Here is a 23796-nt window from a genome sequence, read left to right on the forward strand (position 1 = left end):
TGTAAAGCACCCTTTGTCTTTGATGGTGGTATACTACAATGACTTAAATATGCATGGTAAGCTCTTAAATCGCCTGGTGGATAACGTTTGCCCACCGGGCTGGCCAGGAACATCAACATTAACGTTTGACGGCATTGACCGTTTGTCGCAGCTGGTGTTTAGTTACTACTAGTGTGCTTGCTGACTAGCTTGTTAGCTGTGTCGCATAGCTAAGCCACATCCGCTACCTTTCAGCTACAGTTGACAAACCACGGTTAAGAGAACAAGAGTGACGAACGCAAGCTGGTTATCGTTTAATTAACATGTTACTTCGACGTGGATAGGGCTAACTAGTTGGGTTAGTTATCTACACGGTTTGTTATTTCCAATGCATACCTTGCCCGGTCTGAAGAGGACATGCCATATTCAATATGGTCACAGTTATTGATTCTTTTCTTTTCAACAGAGATGCTACTTGATACAAAATTATGTTACATTTATCTAAATGGTCAATATGTTGTGGTGAATTCGGTATATAGCTAGTTAATAATCAAAGCAATGCATTTATTCAATTAATTGTTTTAGAAATTGTTCATGCTGCTCTTTACTCATTTGTATTCAAGTGGCAGCAGTATAGTATCAGCTAAAACCAGTTATAAAAGTAGCATTTTTAATAAAAACAGCATCTTACCACTTATTTGTTTGCTACTAAACAAGATGGCTTTAAACAAACGAATTTGTTGTTGTGTGCATGAGCACATCTTACCAGTTTTAACAATACACACATCTGCTTTCACTAAAAACAAGCACAGTTTCATGTTAATGACAAAAACATTTTTTTTTTTTTTTGCTTCTAAGGTCACCTGGCATGCAGATGAGTTCCACTGCATGTTCCACCTTCTGTCATTAGAGAGGACAAACAGGCTTCATACAGCCATGTAAATTGAGTGTAGTTTTCGGAGGATACTTACAGTTACTTGAAGTGCAATCAAAGTTAATCTGGTAATATATCCTCCATAATATTATAAATAAAAAAGATTAGGCCAAACATGTTAAACGTATTTATAAACAACATGTAAAGATGACAACAGAGAAACATTCAGACCAAACAGAATATTTTAAGTGGTAAACTTGGCCACACTAACTTTTCCTAAACATTTTTTTTCAAAGTTCTTTTTGGCAGCTGGAGCTATGTGAGCTGGTTTATGCTTGGCAACAGGTGACAGTAGTAGAAGTGATGGACCTTGTCCTGAATTGAGTTAATCATACCCATATACCTGTTATTTTGTCCTGTTTTCCTATTTAGGCTCCTGTCACTTTACATAAATGTGTCAGGAAACCATTTCAAACAAACATCTGTTCATTGATTAAGCCACAGAGATAATCATTCAGGGCTGTACTATTCAACTTCAACTATTTTTGCACATAGCATTGGTGCTACAGAGGTTGAAAGTTTTGTAGTGCAGGCCACACCATCTCTAAAAACAACCACAACTAGTGCAGTTCATCACTTAAACAGGCATGTGACTGGCAATAATGGTAAATTGGTACTAACACCTCTTGCTATACAAAACATCCATATATTATGCTTCAAATGAGCAGTACAAATCTCTGTAAATGTATTTCATCATACATACAATATTTTATATAAATATATATATATATATATATATATATATATATATATATATATATATATATATATATATATATATATATATATAAAAATTCATATTGATCATACAGTATAAATCTGCAGTGTTTTTGTTCTTTATAAGTGATTTACACAAACATAAGAAGCAGTGTAACAACTAAAAACTAGAATCCAACAGATTTCTTTGTTCTTTAACAGCATACAACAGATTCAAGTCATTAGGCAAAATGGGCAGATATCACATAATAAAAGGAGTCATTATATAACAAGACGGTGTAATACCTCATTTGTCCAGGAGTGTTCCACAGTGTATTAACACCATGGTCAAGCCAATCATATGCTAATCAGGTACTTAACAGTGATGAGGGAGTTGCTGCCAGAAAACAATAGGCTTGATTACTGGGCCATCATGGAAACAAAAGAAGGTCAGTTTCAGGTGAAACTAGGCAGGGTTAACAGCAGACACTCAGGAAGACTCCTCCCTGAGGGCAGGGCCTAAGCAACACAGAGTAGCTTAAATTTCTGAGTTATCAGACCATTTTCACAATTGAGAATGACTTCCGGAGGGAGCCGAAACGTCTTGATTCTGAAAACAGTGTCCAGATGACTATGACTGAAACCTTTTCTACGACTCATTATATAGGCTATTCACTCAATTTAAATCAGCAATATTTACAAACATACCTTACAACATTTAAACCAATAGCTCCTGTATGTTCACGTCCACCGTAGTTTGAGATTATTAAAATTCTGAAACTGGATCATTGTGTGCGTGTGTGTGTGTGTGCGTGCGTGCGTGCGTGCGTGCGTGTCACAGATCTAGCATGTCTGCTTTTCCTCGACGAAAGTTAGCCAAGGGAAATCCTTTTTCCACTCGGCATTATAGCGTTACATTTTCCCTTTCGTTTCTCCCAAATGTTCATTTGGCAGTGTTTCAATCATTTCTCATATAGGGTTTTGGTTGATAACTTGAAAATACTGCTTCATTTTCTCATATCTATCTTGACTCGCTGGGGAAACGATGTAGAGGCAACCGCATAGGAATCATGGGAGTGTTTTCGGAATTGTGGGAATTCTAAATCTAAAGATAAGACAGCTCTTAAGAATTATAAGATGGCTCAAATAAAAACTACAATAGCCATATGGCATTTCGAATACCGGTCTGTCATGAGAAATATAAAATAATGAAAGCAGGTCAAAGCAGTCTGAATTCTGCATTTGCAAACAAAATGAAAAAAGAAAATTATTGTAATTTTTACCTGGGCAAATGACGTTTGTACCTGGACAAGTCAAAGGTAAATTTACTTGGCCGAATGACAAATGCCTCAAAAAATTTAATGTCGAGCCCTGAAACTGAAAGTGCATTTATGCACACTGTCATTCCTAATCATCTGGCCTTCATTGTTCCTACTGGTAGGCGTGTGGCGGCGGGGGTAAGGGTATGGATAGATGATGTTTCTGTCAGATCACACATTTGCAGGTAGCAGGTTGCGGCCCGGTCATTGAGAATCACTGGCCTAGAGGATATATTCTCAGTATGTAATAATTAACATTTTGGCGTATTTACAAAACTTTATTGTAACTTGAGCATTATAACAGAGCTGTCAGCTCACTAGCTGTATCTGTAGGTTTGATGATCATCAAGATGGCGCCGCGGTTGGCTCCCTTGGTGTGTTGGTGCACATTGTTTTGTCTTGTTTTATTTGTAAACTCTTGTGTTTTGCTGTAGTACCTGGAACTCCAGCGGCTTCATTTACCACTTTTCTTGCGTCATCCGTGGAATTATTGGACATTCTCATCAAACATGCCTTCAACTTTGTTCATGCAGTGAAATGCCAGGGGAGAGGGAAAACGTGCCAGTGTGCTTGTGTGTCTCCGCCAGTGCTGTCTTTGCACTCCTTTACCAGGAATATTTCTCTCCAGTGTGCGATCACTGAGCAACAAACTGGATAAACCTCTGCTGGTGGTGGGGAAAGACAGACTTATCTTCATCTTCTGTTTTGTGCTTCATGGAAACATGGCTGTGTAGATCTTCTTCCACCTCTGGTTAGCACCAGGGATAGGGATCGTTCATTTTCACTGGTAATGGTTTTATTGCTTAACTGTGAGTCTGTGACTGTTGATTTCTGAACAGAATGAAATTTGCCTAGCCTGCGGTAAACACTGCTGATGCTGGGCATTTATTCAATAAGGGACACACAGGTGATTCAACATAACATAGAACCAAATGTATAACACAACTATGAGAGTAGTAAAATAATGTATCAGCAGCAATAAATGTCCAACATTTTTTCCCAACAATAAAGAAAAAATAAATAAATAAAATAAATAATATGCTTTACACTACAAAACGAAAAAATAATAGACAGCTTTTAACACTGTTTTTTCTGTAGAAAAATAAGCATGTCTGCCTTGTCAGGTATGATCCTGGATTGCTGATGTTGTCCCCAGCAGTGGAAAACACTCTCTCTGAAGGGGTGGAGGAGGCATGAACACAAAGGTAGCTGTTAGTGTTCAGCTAGTAGGGCCAGGGTGTCTCACTTTCCCCACCGCCAGAGGACAGGATCTTCCACCCTAGGGATCTCCATCTCGAACTGGATCTCTTGAAGGACTGTCTGAGCGCTGGTCAGGTTGTTCGGCTGGATGGTCCGTAGCTCTCGCTCCTCCTTGGCAAACAGGTCCTCCAAGGCAGTCTTAGGCTGTAGTGCTGTGACTGCAACCGGAGGATTCTTTTCTTCTTCCTGAGATCAGAGTGCCGTCATCATCATACTCAGCCTCCTGGTTAGTGTCAGTGACCTTTGGGTCTGGGAATGGGACCTCTTCTGCTTCTGTAGCATTGGCTGCTATAGCAGTCTCCTGCAAACGGTCCCAAGTGGAGTCTCTGTCACTCTTGGCTTTGAACCTGGGGTCCATTGCAGTCACTTCTTCCAGGAAGTCCTGGATGTTGTCCTCCTGGTAACATCCAGAGAGGTTAGTCCAAACCTTCTGTTTAATGCCAGACACAGAGAGTCTCCATCCTGACCTGTGAAGTGGTCCTTCAGTTTCTGAAGTATCAGAAGGATCTGACCACAACTGGAGCTGTTCTCGCTCGATACACACAGTGTAGAGGTGTACAGGACCTTCATGACCTTGATGAAGTCCTCCTCTGTGATCCTATCTAGTTTGTCCCTTTCCATCGGCTTTCTCAGCCATGGATCCAACGCTGCAGCTTGGAGAGCCGGATACTGTTCCGAGAAATCTCTCAACCATCAGGAAGAGAGTTACACCTGGTTTTGATGTCCAGTACCATGGTGTGCTGAGGAATTTTGAGGAGGAGCTGCTTCTCTTTCAGCACAGTCTTGGCCATTGTAGATCGCTTCATCCACACGATGATCACTCTTAGTTTTGCTGCTTACTGGGTCACTGTGGCAATGCTGTAGAGTTTTTGTGCTGCCAAGTTGAGGGTGTGGGCAAAGAATCCAAGTTTGAGGATGTCCAGCCTCTTTGCAGTAATGTCCATGTTGGACACATTGTCCACAGTCATCACAACCACCTTGTGCACAATGCCAATTTCATCCAACACGTGCCCAATCTCCACTGCCACTGTTTCTCCTGTCTGTGCCTGGTAGACAGCCTTGGTCCGGAGGACCTTTTGGTTAAGTTTGTCTCGGCTGCTGTAATGGGTGGTCACTGTTATGTAGTGGTCCTGCGCTAAACTAGTCCACCCATCGCTTGTAATGGCTACCTTGCCTACATTTGCCAGCTCTGTTATAACATTCTGCCTCTCCACCTTATACCATGCAGGGTGATGAGGGTGTTGGATAGAACAGTCCTGCAGGGAGGGGTGGAACATGGATTGAGGGCCTTGGCCCCCTGTGACACTTGTCCACTTTATCAGATGGTATCCTCCCGGCAACCAGGGTGAATGGAGTTTGGTGTACGCGGGGTGGAGCTGTGGACTCACAAGCTGGGGTAAGCTTGAGCTGACCACAATCTAAATGAAAGAAGTAGGCGAATGTTAAACATATTGTGGCACAGCTCATCATTACTAGGCCCTCTAAATGTTCTTCTATCAGACAGAAGGCAAGTGACACACTTTTTAATTTGGTAAAATGTGCTAACTATTAAAGAAACTGTTTGTTTCAATAAGTATTTTGTTTTCACACGAAAGTGTTAATGTCTGTACTGTCACTTTATGAGAATTGCATATTTTGGATTATTATCAATTGGATTATTACTGTAAAACTTCGAATTAATCAGCTTTTATTTTCTCCAATCACTGAACCCAACCTGCCTATATTTGGGAAAGGCTTCTATATGGGACAGGCCTTTAAAAACTCTTGCTCAGCAAAGATGGGAAATACTATCAAATTGCTTATTTAAACCAGTATGAATATTACTTTTATTGAATTCCCGCAAGGTGGCAGTATTAGCCAGGTAAATGGAAAGGCATTAGGTAGGACGACTCTGCAGGGACTGAGGTCCTTTACCACTGTTCACACATAACCTAGCTAGTTATTGGACTCAGGACTGCCAATTCATAATTTCTGTCATTCTAAACTGTACATTACCTGCATAAAAATTATGCAACAAATCCCACCATGAGCAAGCATTTGGCGACAGTGACAAGAAAAAACTTCCTTTTAACAGGCCGAAACCTTGGACAGAACCAGACTCAATGGTGGGCGGCCATCCACCGCTGCTGTGTTAGGTTTTGAGAGAGGCAGAGAGAGAGAGAGAGAGAGGTTTTGGGGGAGGGGGGAGGCACAATGTAAATATCACTATACATTTTTTTTTTAAATAGTAGAATAGTAATTGTAGTGTTAATATTAATAAATTAATAATAGGAATGAAGGAATGGAGGCAGAAATACCTGCTGAAAGCTTTTAATTGAAGTTTTACGGTATTGTCAACTAGCAGGACTTGCTGGGGGAAGTTGCATGCATACCTTGGGTGGAGGAGGATAATTATTACATTACTAATGCATTGGTCTTCGTAATGTACCTGCTACATTCCAGTGGTTAATGCACATCGTGTTAAGCTGAGGTGAAAAACTGAAGTCTACCTTGATGATTTGTGGCCTACTCAGACACGTGGTCTGAGCATATCAAAACTCTAAAGGTGATTTTCGGGACGTACAGTATATAGAGGCCAACCTTACCCTGAAGGGTGAGTTCAATGAGCAATGGGGAAAAGAAAGACCAGATATTACTTTGCTTGGACCGACGACGAGGCATTGACAACAAGGTCAGCAACGCCATGTTGAATGAGCAACTGGTAGTCGAGGCTGATGTCTTTGTTTTCTTCCCAGAAAAGGGACACGTGATAGGGCTGTGACGAATCAGCGAAGGACTCGTAGTGACTGACAAGACCCAATTAAGAAGCGAACATTGATGTCTGCGTCATTGTTTCCAAAAGCCTCCATTTTTGCATGTCCAGACTAGAACGCAACGCCGGAGTTTTGAAACGAAAACGGGGCCAGCTGCATTTCCAAATGTTTCAGGGCTCAAATGCCGCAGTAGTGTGGACACTAGATGTAAACGTAGCAAAACTCATGCGTTTTAAAATGAAAACGTAATAGTATGGATGTAGCCTTAAACAGCAGTTCTCAACAAACAACTGGTTCTGTCTGGAAGGGTCTCAGACAGATCACCAACCTCAAATCTAAAGCCCCCCACTCCATTAACGACTTGCGCCTGGCCAACAAACTGAATGAGTTTTACTGTCGATTTGAATGACAATGGGACAGTCATGACATCATCCCCCATGACTCCATCTACCAGCTCCACCTCCCCCACCACAAATGTCTCAATATGTTATATTAACACACATCTTTTGGATTATTATCTCTGTACATTGGACATATTCTTTATACTTCATACTGTGAACTTTTGCACATTTCCTTGGTCAATATTATGCACATTCCTGCACAAAACTGTACAGCTCTTTCATTCTAAAAACAGATATATTGTTCACACTTTTTCTAATATTTTTCTCTTTGTTTCATGACTTTTCCTGTGCTTATCTTTTTATCTTTTTTATTTTTTTCTGTTTATTGTTATGCACCAAAGTACCATAGCAAATGGTATGTTAAAACCTACTTGGCAATAAGCCCGATTCTGATTCTAAAGAAAACATCCCAGTATGTGCTGTAGAGGCAAAGGCAGGTTTTAGCTCACTTTCAATGCAGGTAAACTGACTTTGATCAAGGTAATTACACCCTTCTTCAGGCCAGTTTCCAAGAAGTTCATCTGTCATAGTGCTTTTTGTTGCAGAACTCTACAAAGATGCCTGAGGTTCGGGACCTTTCCGAAGCTTTGCCAGAGATGCCCATGGACCCAATCACTGGAGTTGGAGTAGTAGTCTCTAGAAACAGGGCACCCACTGGATATGATGTGGTAAGTCACTGAACACAGCTCAGGGCAGATGGACAGCTGAATGACCAAATTACCATGCAAAATAATTATCAATTTAAATTAAGCCTAAATACATTTTGATGATAAAGCCCAAAATAATTCTTGAAGCCACAAGCATGCCCACCATAATAGCTAAAAATGCACATTTCAGTGTACTTCAAGACTACCTAATTAACAAAAGTGTCAAGAGTCAAAGTGATTGCAGAACCAACCCACGCCAAGCTGGTATCTACCTGTTTCTGTGTATGCAGGTTATGCTGATCAAGTTGTGACATTTTCAGCTAGTGTATTCTGGGTCATTGCATGTTGTATTCTGATTTGGTGGTTTATAGACAAGGCAGCAATCACTAGCAATAGTGGGAATTTGGTCCAAAATTTGTGACACTGTCAGGGTTTTGGTGCAGGCTGTCTTTGGTCTTCAAAGCTGTAAATAGCCCATTGTTAGATGTGTCTTCTAGTGTGAGTGAGTGTGAATGATTAGTTTCTTTTAACTGATGAGCAGTTAGCACCTGCCATCAGTGTATGAATGTGTGTGAATGGGGAGAATGTGATATGTAGTTAAAGCACTTTGAGTAAGTACAGTCCATTTACCATTACCATCTTACAGTTAGATCTAGGACCACTCTTTTGGATTTATGAAAGATTTCACTAAGTTTCTTTTATAGTTAGGACAGCCCAAAATTACGTAGTGCATAGGGGACTTCTTAGTTTTGAACACTTTGCTTCTGATTGGATACTGTAACCAGATGTGTATCCACATTAACTTGCTGGTTCACTTGCCAATATGACTTATAACAAAAATAGTTAAATTATCTGCCAAGCCTATGTTTAGTCTTCCAATAAAAACCTCTGGGAATATTCTACCAGGGCCTTCAAAGAAGACTGCATTGTATGGTTACCTATGCACTTATTTGATAGAATAATTTATAAATAAAATTTGCAACAGAATTGTCGTCACTGCAGGTTGTGCTGATTTAAATGACAATTTCAAAGACTAGAAAAATGTACTGTAGATGGTAGGGCTGGGTTTAAAAAAATGATTTTCCATTTCAAATTGATCTTCATGTTCTTGAATTATCCGATATCAAATCATAAAATCCAGAGATTAGTCTTTTAATATATGCCTTTTCCTGTGGATGCATTAAGATAAAACCTATTAATAAATGTCAAAACGAACATTAATAACAAACAGTATGGCAGCAGTACTCCATCGTAGCGTCTAGTTTGCCTAATCCAAAGAAGAAGAAGGGAATGACTGTGTTGGTGACGTTTGTGGTACTGGGAAATAGTGGCAAAGTGAGACCTCTTAGTTTGTGCTAAATAGAAGCTAGCCTGGATCTGACAACAATCCACTGTGTCAACTGCAGGAGTATTTCTCTCCATTATCGTTCTGCAGCGTTAAGCAACACCATGTTTGCTGTAAGAAACGCACTCCGCCTCAGCTCCAGGTTGTTCATACCCCTGGTGGCGAGGAGAGGTTGCGCTGGGGCTTTCATTGCAGTGGACGATGTGGTGAGCACCCTCAACGATGAGCAGATACAGGTTAGCTGTACTAGCTAGCTAACAAGCAGCACAAAGTTGACTTAGTTGTCTGTGCAGATAAGCAGCCTGCAGAAAAAAACAAAACACAAAACCCTGCCTCTGGGCGTAATGTAGTGTTTTTCCTGTATGCCTCTATGACGTGTAACGTTAGCTGATGAGGTTTACTCCTTAGGAATCAGAATCAGAAATACTTTACTGATCCCCGAGGGGAAACTCTTTCATTACAGTACTGCATGAATTTGTTAAATATCACTTCCTGCGTCCACTATGTGGCGCTAGAGAACATGCACTAATCATACACAGTGTTTGTGTATCAAGTGGATAGATCACATAATATAACTCTAAATTAGCCTTTAAATGTCCTCAGCCCAAGACTCTTATCAAGTCAATTTTTCAATTCAATTTTAGTTATGTAGCGCCAATTCATAACAGAAGTTATCTCATTGTACTTTTCCTATAGAGCAGGTCTAGACTGTACTCTTTTATAATATTATTTACAGAGACCCAACAAATCCCACCATGAGCAAGCACTTGGCGACAGTGGCAAGAAAAAACTTCTTTTAAGAGGCAGAAACCTTCGAGCAGTTTCAGTGGTGGGTGGCCATCCACCGCTGCCATGTTGGGTTTTGAGAGAGAGAGGGGTCGCGGAGAGGGAAGCACAATGCAAATACCAACTAGAATAGAACAGTAATAATGTAATGGTAGTGGTTAATATTATGATGATGATGATGATAATAATTAATAATAATAATAGGAATGACAGTAATAATAATGACAATAATAGTAACAGAGCCAATAACAACAACTGTAGTAGCAGTTGTCGAGCAGGCACACGGGGGCAGCAGGTGGCCCACAACCACAGATCCAGACTCTGCAGCTCCGGAAGTAGAAATACCTGCTGAAAGCGACAGAAGAGGAGAGAAACAAGAAAGCACAAATCTACGGGGGAGAGAGAAGATGTCGAGTTAGTAACATGCAGCAATGGGATAAAAATGCATACAGACGGAGAGGGAGAGAAGGAGAGAGGAAAGAGGTGAATCATGGGAAGTCTCCCGGCAGTCTAGGCCTATAGTAGCATAACTAAGGGATGGTTCAGGACTCACCCAAGCCAGCCTTAACTATAAGCTTTATCAAAGAGCAAAGTCTTAAGCCTACTCTTAAATGTGGAGATGGTGTCTGCCTCCTGAACCCAAACTGGGATCTGATTCCACAGGAGAGGAGCTTGATAACTGAAGGCTCTGGCTTCCATTCTACTTTTGGAGACTCGAGGAACCACAAGTAACCCTGCATTCTGGGAGCGCAGTGTCCTACTATGAGCTCTTTAAGATACATTGGTGCCCGACCATTAAGAGCTTTGTAGGTGAGGAGAAGGATTTTAAATTCTATTCTGGATTTTGCAGGGAACCAGTGCAGAGAAGCTAATATTGGAGAAATATGATCTCTTTTCGTAGTTCTTGTCAGTACACATGCCGCAGCATTCTGCATCAACTGGAAAGTCTTAAGGGATTTATTCAGGCAGCCTGATAATAAGGAATTGCAATAGTCAAACCTAGTAACAAATGCATGGATTAGTATTTCGGCATCATTTTGAGACAGGATGTGCCTGAATTTTGCAATGTTCCAGGTTTTTATGTCCTTAAGGTATGCTTGAAGTTTAGCTAACTGGTTAGTTTCATCTGGCTTGTTCGATAGATATAATTGGGTATCATCCGCATAACAACGAAAGTTTATGGAGTGTTTCCTAATAATATTGCCTAAAGGAAGCATATATAAGTTGAATAGAATCGGTCCAAGCCCAGAACCTTGTGTAAATTGGTACCGGTTGAGGGCAGGATGTGATGAATTTTTTCTCTAATAGTTAACATTTTATTATTAAAGAAGCTCATGAAGTTGTTACTACTGAGGGTTATAGGAATACATGGCTCAATAGAGCCGTGATTCTCTGTCAGCCTGGCTACAGTGCTGAAAAGAAACCTAGGGTTGTTTTTATTTACCTTTTTATTAATGATGAATAGTAGGCTGCTCTGGCATTATGGAGGGCTTTCCTATATGTTTTAAGACTATCTTGCCAGACTAAACCAGATTCTTCCAGGTTGTTGGAAAGCCATTTCAAGCATGTTAAATTTGGAAAAGATCTGATGATGTGGAGCTGAGTTAGCACAGTTATTAATTTTGGAACGAGGTAGCACTGTTACTAATTTTGGAACGAGGTAGCACTGTAGGTAGCATTTAGCGTTGCAAAGGTCTTTAGATTGCACTGCCCAAATTTGAAGTTTATCCGATACATTTTTAAGGAGGGGTTTGTTAAAGTACACAGCGTGTTAATGGTTAAAAATAGCACATTATATGGGTAACTTCTTGTTGGGTTTAATGTATGGCTCCAAGAGACTTTTTTTGTCAAAAGATGATACAGCTGCCTCCCAAATTTCGTACATCTAGTTGAAACGTATCGCGGGGGCTGCTTCGTTGAAATTTTGTAGGGGGCGCTATCGAGCCACATCACTTTTGACGCATGTGCCAAGTTTCGTGAGTTTTCGACTATCCCTAGCTGTTTTGAAGGCTAAAAGTCATTAGGGGCCGCTATAGAGCCGACGCGCCACCCCCAAGCCCAAAAGTGGACTTGAATTAAAGTATATACCAGTTCGAGTCTGGGCGCAAAGTTTCATGACTTTTTTAGCATCCTAAAGGACTCAGGAAAGATTTGAAATTGACGTATGAAATCCAAAATGCTGACTTCCTGTTGGGTAAAGTCTCTCATAAGAAACTGAAATATATTCTTTCTGATGAAAGTAATGAACCCTGAAAATCTCATGAACTTTGTGATTTTCGCCAGTTGTGACGTGTGCAACATTTTAAACAGTTTTTGGCTCAGTTTTTGGCTCATCCTAAGCCCCTCCAAAAATGCGTTTTAAGATGATGATGATAATCTTTACAAAAACAATAGGTTCCTTGCACTTCAACATCAGTTATGTCACATGTACTAGCTTACGGCGTCTTCTTCACTTCACAGCACAGTTGTCCAGACGGTGAAAAGCTAAGTTAGCTAGTTAACAGCTGAGCTAACGTTACGAGCCACAGAGAAAAAATCACAAAAAATTAAGCGATCAATCATCTGATAGCTCTGATTACTCTTCCTGCAGCTTCCAGCTCCACAGCTCCAAAACGTATTTGGGAGACCTCCGGTTTTAGTCTATTTTAATTTATATAAGCCTTACTCGTAGCTGGTAACTAGCTAGCTTCAACTCTGCTGTGAAGAGTACAAGACGCTGCCATAGTAACAAACAGGGAGTTCGTATTTATTTTCTGTGGCAGTAAACGCAATACACAGCCTTTCAGTAACTATTATACTGCAACCTGAGCTTATCTGGACACTTCATGGCTGATTAAAGTAACATAACTCCCCCTCACACACTGGGAAAGACTCACTTCCCACAACAATCCAGCTACACTCAGTCACACACACAGGTTACCCAAAAGACCACCTTTCTTAAAGGGGAAAGCTCGGCCGGTAACACACAGGTGCAGCTAGACTGTGGGTGTGCTAACCAGAGGTGGAAGAAGTATTCAGGTCCATTACTTACTAATACCAACTTTGAAAATACTCCACTACAAGTAAATGTTCTGCGTTCTAAACCTTACTAAGGATAGTGTGTGATTATTATTGCAATATTAAGTAATATTGCGCAGTAAAATGGTCCCTGTCAGTGTTTTACTGTTAGGCCTATATATGATGTTTTTGGATTAATGTTACAGTTGCATTAATGTGTATGTTATGGAGCCCCCCTATTTCTCTCGCAATATGTTTGGCATTACCTTGCAATATTTTGCGTTCCTTCTCAGTATGTTTTGCGTTACCTCGCAATATTTTGTGTTACCTCACAGTACTTTTCTTCTTCTATTCCCTCTGAGCCATATGTCTATTTGGAAAGGAAGGTAGTGTGGGGATTCTCAAGTTAATGCATTTAGCATTGTTTATGGACATCTCACCTTATATGATGTCCATAGCAAAGAAGATCTCATAAGAACATTATCAAACTCCTGGGTAGGAGCTGTATGTATAATGCTGGTCTCAGGCTACAGGAGTTTTAAAATCTAACAGATTTGAAATTGGGTTTTGTCACGCACATAAGGAGAAACTTCACAGATGTTCTTCTCTCTAATCTCAAACATACACACACTAATAATGTATATAAGAGATGGCACATCACACACTACAGGATATTAAGATTATCGTGCCAGAGGGAGCAATGCCACACCTCGCATGATCTCACGGGGAAGCTGATGTAAACAGAACAGAGACTAACATGGTGCAACAACTTGCTGTAGTAATGCTTTGCAGTGAGAAAAAACAAAAACAGAAGGCACGAGTGTGGATAAGAAAATGAGACATGGGTTGTCTATTGTTCAGCAAGAACTAGAGGTGACATTTTAACAGTCAGTTTTAATATCTGTCAGCAGTAGTATGCTTTCTAATGTTAGACTGAAGGGCTAGAATGTTTACCATTTCTTGGCAACACATTCAGCTGCTCTGGGCTTGTACTGCTTCTGTCACCTTGTAGACTTGTCTCTCTCAATGCTATTGTGGTCCCGCTAGGAAAGTACTGATGTAACCATCCAGATTTTAAATATACTAAACATGTTTGATATTTTTGGGGTGCCCCCAATGATGTCTGCGAGCAGTTCGGGAGGTTTAGGACGGGATCTGTAAACCCCTCACATTACCAGATAATCTTGGCTGAACATCGGTACCGACTAAGGTCCCAGACCAGATTTCTCCTATGATTGTCGGGAGGGGTGAATCAGGGATAAATCAGCCTAAAACTCTTGAAGTCTGAGCCCGCTTAACCCTGCTGCTGAATGAGAACTGTGCTGATTTTAGACATCTGAATAACTTTCCTTTTTACTCTAAGGTTAATTAAAAACTACTGTAAGTAGCAGTGATATTTATCAGGCATTTAGCCTGTTAAATTGAAATTAGATGTTTTTCTTTGGAAGGTTCACAAAAAAGGTTGGAGACAGCTTAAAAGAATTCCGTGGCACTCTGATCTTGTCATTGTTGTCTCAGTTTGATGACCCCTTCTCCCTTGATTAATCTGCCTCCAGGTCTCTACAACATCGGACGGCCTGGATGCTGACCTGTGGAAGGATGGCCTTTTCAAATCCAAGGTGACCCGCTACCTCTGCTTCACCAGGGTCTTCTCTAAAGAAAATGTAAGTTGACTCACCTTAACAACCAGCTATGCATGTTACAATCTTATGGCATACATACAGCATTTAAATGAAGAGATTTGTTCCCCGCTCTATTCCCATTTCTTCTTCTCTTTTTTTCTCCATTGACCTATTTTTCCCCATAATCTCTCTCCTTCCCATCATTTCTCCCTGTCTTCTATCCCTTTCTCTACAGAGCCATTTAGGCAATGTTCTTGTGGACATGAAGCTGATCGATATAAAGGACACTCTGCCTGTGGGCTTCATCCCAATCCAGGAGACTGTTGACACTCGTAAGTTATCAAGTCAAGTAGAAAGGCACTGATAGTATCACTGTGTGGTAAATGTGTCCACACAGTGACACATTGACATTCGATTGATTACTACTGTGTTAATCTTCAGAGAACCTTTCTCTGGCATTAATGTATAGTTAATGAGCAGTGGAGTGACTCTGTCTGTCTGGCTCTTGTGTGTCCCACAGAGGAGCAGGCCTTCAGGAAGAGGCGACTCTGCATCAAGTTTATTCCACGGGACTCCACAGAGGCAGCCATCTGTGACATCCGCATCCTGGGACGCTCCAAACAGGCTCCCCCCCAGTACACCTTCATAGGGTGAGCAGCTTGGGATCACATGCTTGGACGTTAGTTTTGGTTGTAGACTTGACAAATAGTTGTCCACAGACGAGAATCTAAATAAGGAGGACCAGACAATAGTTTATTATCCAGGTGTTTGGACTGTAGTTAAATACAGTGGGTACGGAAAGTATTCAGACCCCTTTAGATTTTTCACTCTTTGTTTCATTGCAGCCATTTGCTAAAAACAAAAAAGTTCATTTTATTTCTCATTAATGTACACTTAGCACCCCATCTTGACAGAAAAAAACAGAAATGTAGACATTTTTGCAAATTTATTAAAAAAGAAAAACTGAAATATCACATGGTCATAAGTATTCAGACCCTTTGCTGTGACACTCATATTTAACTCACATGCTGTCCATTTCTTCTGATCCTCCTTGAGATGGTTCTACTCCTTCATTGGAGTCCAGCTGTGTTTAATTAAAATGATTGGACTTGATTAGGAAAGGCACACACCTGTCTATATAAGACCTTACAGCTCACAGTGCATGTCAGAGCAAATGAGAATCATGATGTCGAAGGAACTGCCCAAGGAGCTCAGAGAGACAGAATTGTGGCAAGGCACGGATCTGGCTAAGGTTACAAAAGAATTTCTGCAGCACTCAAGGTTCCTAAGAGCACAGTAGCCTCCATAATCCTTAAATGGAAGAAGTTTGGGACAACCAGAACTCTTCCTAGACCTGGCCATCCAGCCAAACTGAACAATCGTGGGACAAGAGCCTTGGTGAGAGAGGTAAAGAAGAACCCAAAGATCACTGTGGCTGAGCTCCAGAGATGCAGTAGGGAGATGGGAGAAAGTTCCAGAAAGTCAACTATCACTGCAGCCCTCCACCAGTCAGGGCTTTATGGCAGAGTGGCTCGACGGAAGCCTCTCCTCAGTGCAAGACATATGAAAGCTTGCATAGAGTTTGCCAAAAAACACCTGAAGGACTCCCAGACTATGAGAAATAAGATCCTCTGGTCTGATGAGAGCAAGATTGAACTTTTTGGTGTTAATTCTAAGCGGTATGTGTGGAGAAAACCAGGCACTGCTCATCACCTGCCCAATACAATCCCAACAGTGAAACATGGTGGTGGCAGCATCATGCTATGGGGGTGTTTTTCAGCTGCAGGGACAGGACGACTGGTTGCAATTAAAGGAAAGATGAATGCGGCCAAGTACAGAGATATCCTGGAAGAAAACCTTGTGCTCAGGACCTCAGATTGGGCCGAAGGTTCACCTTCCAACAAGACAATGACCCTAAGCACACAGCTAAAATAACAAAGGAGTGGCTTCGGAACAACTCTGTGACCATTCTTGACTGGCCCAGCCAGAGCCCTGACCTAAACCCAATTGAGCATCTCTGGAGAGACCTGAAAATGGCTGTCCACCAACGTTCACCATCCAACCTGACGGAACTAGAAAGGAACTGCAAGGAAGAATGGCAGAGGATCCCCAAATCCAGGTGTGAAAAACTTGTTGCATCATTCCCAAGAAGACTCATGGCTGTACTAGCTCAAAAGGGTGCTTCTACTCAATACTGAGCAAAGGGTCTGAATACTTATGACCATGTGATATTTCAGTTTTTCTTTTTTAATAAATTTGCATAAATTTGCATAAATATCTACATTTCTGTTTTTTTCTGTCAAGATGGGGTGCTGAGTGTACATTAATGAGAAATAAAATGAACTTTTTTGATTTTAGCAAATGGCTGCAATGAAACAAAGAGTGAAAAATTTAAAGGGGTCTGAATACTTTCCGTACCCACTGTAACTGTTGGCGACTGCAGTTTCGCCTTTCTCCACACATAGAGCCACATGGATGATTAAGATGAACCTTCACACTTTTCAGGTGTTTCAATGTTTCTGTTGGAAGGTTGGAAGATAGCAAAAAACACTATGCCAGTAGGTGAGACATGTTTCAGGTGATGAAGCTGGAGCATCTCTGAAAAAATTTTAAAAAGAAGTTTAGTACAGAAGTCACATAGTGGACAGGCTTATTTTCTTCATGTATAGTCTAGGGTAGAGGCAACAGAGAGAGTAAGTCAAGGCAATTTTATTTGTTGCCCAATATCACAAGTCTGGCTCAAAAGGCTTTACAATCTACAGCATACAACACCCTCTGTTCTTAGACCCTCAAATCGGATAAGGAAAAACTCCCCCAAAAACACTTTTCAACGGGGAAAAAATCAAAGAAACCTCAGGAAGAGTAACAGAGGAGAGAACCCCTTTCCCAGGACAGACAGACATGCAATAGATGTGTGTACAGAATAAACCAACATAATAAAATTACAGTATGGGTGCGGAAATATCCCGTCACCTCTCCGTTCCCTCTGCTAAATTAATGCTCTTTATGTTTATTTTACACGTTTTAGTCGTACTTTTATAAATACTACAGAACAATGATTACATATGACTTTGAGTCACTCATAAGGATATGAAAAGGGTCAACTCACCACTTTAAACACTTCTCTCACTGACTATGCTGCCTGGCCAATGCAGATTCTCAAACGTAAACATCGAGGCAAGTGTCAGGGGTTAAACAACAGATACAATCCCCGGCCACACAGACCATCTCTGCCCAGTATGCTGCTCTCCAATGTCCATGCGTTGGATAATGAATTGGACGACCTCTGTGCCCGTATCAGTTTCTAACAAGATATCAGGGACTGTAATGTCCTTTGTTTCACCAAAACTTTGCTAAATCGCTATAAACACACACACTGCAGCCTACAACTTAGGGATGCAGTCTGGCAACATGGACAATTATAAGGGCAGCCCACAGTGTAAGGATAGCAGTAAGGGAAGCAAAAAGGGACTATGGGAAGAAAGTCAAACAAAAATTCCAGGAGGGCAAGCCCAGAAGCATGTGGCAAAGACTAAGAACAATGTCCAGATGTGTCTCTAGCAACGTTTATGCTTGCTTTGAAGCCATTTGCAACCAACAAGCCAAAACATCTGAAGCAGAGGTTGCTCGGTGGAAGGGGGTACCTTCCATATCTATCACCTTTTCTGAGCCTAACATCAGGGCTTTCAAGTGTGTGAACAACAGGAAGGCAGCAGGAACAGACGGTATCAGTGGGCTGGTCCTCAAACTATGCACTGACCAACTAGCACTGGTGCTCACAATCATATTCACCTCTCCCTGGCTCAGTCTGTCATACCCACATGCTTCAAAAAGTTTCCCATCATTCCCATGCCCAAGAAACCAAGACCAGCCTACCTGAGTGACTACCACCCAGTGGCACTCACCTCTGTGGTGATGAAGTGCTTTGATTGGCTGGTAAAGGACTACATCTGCTTCTCACTGCTCAGCACACTGGACCCACTACAGTTTGACTACCGTCCCAACCAATCAACGGAAGACGTCATAGCACACATCCTCCACACTGCCCTATCCCATCTGGACAAGAAAGGGAAGCTATGTGAGATTGCTGTTCATTGACTACATCTAAGTATTTAACACCATAGTCCTCTCCAGGCTCGTCACAAAACTCAAGAAACTGGGATTAAACACCTCGCTGTACAGGAGGGTCCTTGACGTCCTGACAAGAAGACCCCCAGGTGGTGAGCGTGGGCAGACACACCTCATCCACCCTCATCCATAACACTGGTGCACCCCAAGGCCGCGTTTTGAGCCCCATGCTGTACTCCTCGTACATACATGACTGTGTGGCCACTTTTGACTCCCAACACCTTGTCAAGTTGGCTGACGACATACTGTAGCTGACGACATAGTTGGCCTGATCAATGATAACAATGAAAAGGCCTATCTGAAGGAGGTAGAGAGCCTAACCTGCTGGTGTCAGGACAGTAGCATCCTCCTGAATGTCAGCAAGACTAAGGAGCTGATAGTAGACTTTGGGAAGAAGCAGGGCAGGAACTACGCCCCCCTTTAAATCAACGGGGTCCTCGGTGGAGAGGGTGGACAGCTTCAAATACCTTGCTGTCCACATCATTGACATCCTGACCCTGCGGCGAGACAGGAAAGGCAGAGACTGTTTCACCTCAGATGTTTGAGGTGGTGCAAGACTGAGGCCAGGCGAATTATTAAAGGGACAGTTCACCCCAAAATCAAAAATACATCTTGATTGTTTAGGTGTGAGTTGCTGAGTTTTGGAAGAATCGGCCGTAGAGATGTCTGCTTTTTTTTTAACATAATGGAAGTATATTGCACTCGTATTGTGGTACACAAAGCGGCAAAAAATATATATATTTGAAAAACTCAACAACAATGTCTCTTTCCAGAAATCATGACCTAGTTACTCAAGATAATCCACAGACCTTGTTGTGAGCGGTTTCATGTAGGAACTATCAGTAGAAAGAAAATAGTTCTTAGTGTTAGGCGTCACACCAAAACAATCTAGATGGATAAATAGCACTACAATGCATCCCGAGAGAGGCATTTCCAGCCTTAATTCCTCAGAGAAAGTATTGATGAGAACGGAAAATACGCGAAACATGTACTCACATTTTGAGGGGCTGGAGCAAAAGAAAGTGGAAATGCTTTATTTTAAGCCTGTAACTTTTCTATATTATCTGTCTTTTCAGCTCTTTCTGCTTATTAATGCTTATTAACTTGTTTGACAGAGAGCTTAACAACATGGGAATCTGGTATCGAATGGGGAACGTACCTCGGGCCCAGGACTCCACACACACATCAACCACCAACAACATCCAGAATATGAACTCCTCCTCCAGCTCAGCCGCAGTGCCAGCAGCTCCTATGCCCAAGTATGTCCACCATAATGATGCGTTTGTTCACGTGTGTGCTTACATGTGTCTGATTTATCCTCATTTATCCAGCTAGCTCACATATATGTTGACTGTCCTTGAACATAATTTCCTTAGTGGAAGGGAAACTGATATAGCTTTAGGTCACATTGAAGTAGGAAAAAGTGACACTTTCAACTGGAAAACAAAGAAAAACGTGGTCTGATTGCTGCCATGTTGACAAAAAGAAAGTAGGGAAGTTGTCTGCTGTACAAATTTCTAATGTACATTGTGTTCTTGGAACTGTCAAATCACTTCGAATACCTGTTTGTTTCTGAATGGTAATAATATCCTGCATTTTATCAGGACATTAGAGTTGAAGGTTGTCTCTCTCCTGTGTCCTGAACATGAGGCAGTGATACTGCCTGCTCTTTCCTGCTCCCTAGGATGATGATATCAAATTTCATATTCAAAGTTAAGAGTTTTTATTTTTCAGAAGGTAGTTTCAGGGTGAGCAGTTTTTGAAAAACAAAAATACATGAAATCACAAAACAACACCGTTCTAATAAAAACTAAAGAAACAAAAATGGTCTAACCTAAACTATGGTAAGTGAAGGAAATTATTTCACTTACAGAAATACTTTACTGCTTACTGCCTAGACTACACAGTGTACTGTTTACAGAGACCATTTACATATGTCTACAAGTAGTTAGAAATGAGAAAATGTTTTGTTCTAAGCTGTCAGTTACCCACACACAAGCAGAAGATGAAACACAATCACCCAAAACAGAAGAGTTGATATTGCACATGTTTGGAGCTTCAGTGGTAGCTGTCATCAGTTACCCATATCAGGAGTTACCTATCCCCTAGGGCAGGGCTTTTCAATTACAAATTCAGTTGGGCCAAATTTTAAAACCAGGAAATGTAGATGGGCCAGACATTTTCAGCAGCCTATTTATAACCTTTTTTTTTTGTTTTTGTTTTTTGTAATGACTAATTTTAAACAAATGCAAATTAATGTAATAAAAAAAATAACAGGCATTTGGAGATGGTGGTAAAATAAACAAATGCTTGCCAGTCAAATTTACGTTTCAGGGTTGACAGACATATTTTCGGTAGAACACTTCCCTACTTGTGTCAATCAGAATCAGAAATACTTTATTGATCCTCGAAGGGAAACTCTTTGTTACAGCAGCTCGCCTGGCACACAGGAGTACTAACAAAAAATATAATACAATATACTATAAAAACAGGTCAGAAAATAAATTAAGTACCAGGTGGGTATAAGTATAAGATAAAAAGTGTGAGGTACCGACTGATGATCTTCATTCCGCTCCAGACCTCTCCCATGTTGTTCTGCTGGAGTTTCCACTCCAGCTTCCTCCTGTACTTCTCCTTGGCCTCCCTGATTTTCACCTTCAGGTCGGCCTGGATAGCCCTCACCTTCTCCCTATTACCATCAGTAAAGGCCCTCCTCTTGGCATTTAGGATGTCCTTGATGTCCTTTGTTACCCAGGGTTTGTTATTTGGATAACAATGGACCATCTTAGTTGGGATATTGCAGTCCACACAGAAGTTAATGTAGCCAGTAATGCACTCAGTGAGCCCATCAATGTCCTCTCCATGAGGCTCACAGAGTGCATCCCAGTTTGTCACCTCAAAACATACCTGCAGTGTCTCATAGGCGTCCTCTGACCATCTCCTCACTGTCCTTGTGGTCGCGGGCTGCCTTTTAACCAGAGGCACATAGCAGGGTTTAAGGTAAACCAGGTTGTGGGCTGAACGACCCAGAGGGGGGGAGGGGGTAAGAGCTGTATGAGTCCTTAACGTTAGCATACTGGGTGAAATTAGTCAGTGTTGTTGAAACAGTCAGCAGCCCCCCCCCCTTCTTTCCACTCTTGCCAAGTGCTTGCTCATAATGGGAATTGTTGGGTTTCTGTACTTTTTAAAACATTTTTAAATTCACTTCTTAAAACCCACCCACGTTTACCATGTTTTTACCATGTCGAAAATCATTGCGTGGGTCTATCCACTCAGCGCTCTGAAACGAGAAAATCTATTCCGCTTGCTTATTGAGAGAATGCCCAAATTAATGAAACTCCATACCACGTTTTCACTGCTACCTTGCACTCGGGCAGATTGTCACATAGCACGCACACACATAGTCATTGATGATGCCCGGATGCCAGGTAGCTGAGATGGTGGGTCACACACTGTCACCACAAAATGTTCAGTAAATTGCCAACTTATTGAAAACTTGGCATTTAACTAAATGCTGTTCGGTTATCTAACTGTTAAGAAGCGCTAACGCTAACGCTAGGTAACGAAGCCTTCCGGGGCCTCAGTTGCTTACAATTGCAAAAGCACTCACTTCATACTTTTAATAATATCTCTGTAACAGATGTATGTAGCGACTTACTTTGAAAACTGTCCTGTAGAGCACCATCCTGCTGTTACAGTGAGCTGACACTTGTTCTTATAATCCATCCAGGGGCTTGGTAATTCATCAATGAAACAGTTATTTTTGGACACTTTAGAAAAATAATAAAAGTCATAATTCAAGGTTTTATGTCTTTATTTATCTCATGCTGACTATTCAACCAACTCTTTAGGCTACTATTTTGGTGAATGAAATCGCTGCCAGCCATATTGACTCTCCTCTCTCAAATCACAAGCTGTGTCATTAGGTGGTGGACACAAAGCACTGCACCAATGATGATAAGAAACATGATTGAAGAGATCTAGGATCTATGCTGTGTTCTGAGCATTTAGAAATCTACTGCAACTCGGAAGTGACCTTCAGAGAGTAAATGTATCAAGATAGTTAAATAAATATTTACATTAAAATGTGTGATAAAAATGTAAATAGTTCTTTTTGTTTTTCACGTGACATTGGGCTACAAATGTGAAGATAGTAAACTTTTGCACATAGTTGTTGTGGAAAATGAGTAAATTGTTGAAACATTCAAATTCCGTTTTTCTTAACTTTTTATATTGTGCTGTCACTGCAGCATACATATTCAAATAGCCCATGTTCTGTTAAAAATCATTAATTACTTGCTTGTGTCTTACAGTACTGAATTTGTACATGTTTTTATATATTGGGAGTCGAGGCCCCAGTAATAAGGAAAAAAAATGGCTCAGGCTAGTTTTCATTTGATTGTTACTGTAGAGTACACTGGTCTATTTTTTGGCTGACAATCTCTTTGTTTGATATGTTTGCTCCCCCAGACAACACGGACATGAGGTTTTTTTCAAAGAAGAGGAAAGGAAGTCATTACTGGTAGTTTCAGTTAACTTCAGCTAACTAACAGCAAAGTCCCTTGTAATGGCCAGTTTACCGTGTTTAAACTGGGTCACAAAATTGTTTGCAGTTGCCATGAATGCGGCATTGATTTGTCACTCGAGATAATTAGCTCTGAAAAGAGAGCTCAGCTCACATGTAGGTTCGCTTGTGCATGATATGAAGTGAACAATGTGTGAAAGAAATTAGGAATGGCCCTTCCCCATATTCAGTCCACTATTAGCTAGATGTTAAAATCCTTAAAATGACGTACTCCTCCTCCCTCCTTTAGAATTCCAGAATCTATGAATATGTAATTATTTTTAATTTCCAAAGTTTAACTGTGGGAGACAAGATGTCTCCTGCATCACTGAAAAGTCAATTATTAGTGTATGTGCACTGGAGGC

General features: G+C 41.1%; 1 protein-coding gene across 8 annotated transcripts in view; it reads left to right on the plus strand.

Moving 5' to 3' along the window:
* mvb12ba (multivesicular body subunit 12Ba) overlaps positions 1-23796 on the plus strand; it is a 41907-nt gene that overhangs the window by 372 nt on the left and 17739 nt on the right. For 3 of the 8 annotated variants that reach the window (XR_006375440.1, XM_044173450.1, XM_044173446.1), the window contains exons 2-7: positions 7888-8010; positions 14674-14781; positions 14975-15071; positions 15260-15389; positions 19983-20126; positions 23338-23389. Coding sequence is in view for 7 of the 8 variants with exons in the window: in XM_044173450.1 (XP_044029385.1) it covers positions 7900-8010; positions 14674-14781; positions 14975-15071; positions 15260-15389; positions 19983-20126; positions 23338-23389 (642 nt within the window). In the remaining variant the exon portion in view is untranslated. Of the gene's footprint in view, positions 1-5416; positions 5585-7872; positions 8011-14673; positions 14782-14974; positions 15072-15259; positions 15390-19982; positions 20127-23337; positions 23390-23796 lie in introns of all 8 variants that reach the window. The other 5 variants (XM_044173448.1, XM_044173447.1, XM_044173451.1 and 2 more) reach the window with 5 other exon arrangements.

The sequence above is a fragment of the Siniperca chuatsi genome, linkage group LG18, assembly GCF_020085105.1.
Source record: "Siniperca chuatsi isolate FFG_IHB_CAS linkage group LG18, ASM2008510v1, whole genome shotgun sequence".
In the NCBI taxonomy this organism is placed as follows: Eukaryota; Metazoa; Chordata; class Actinopteri; order Centrarchiformes; family Sinipercidae; genus Siniperca; species Siniperca chuatsi.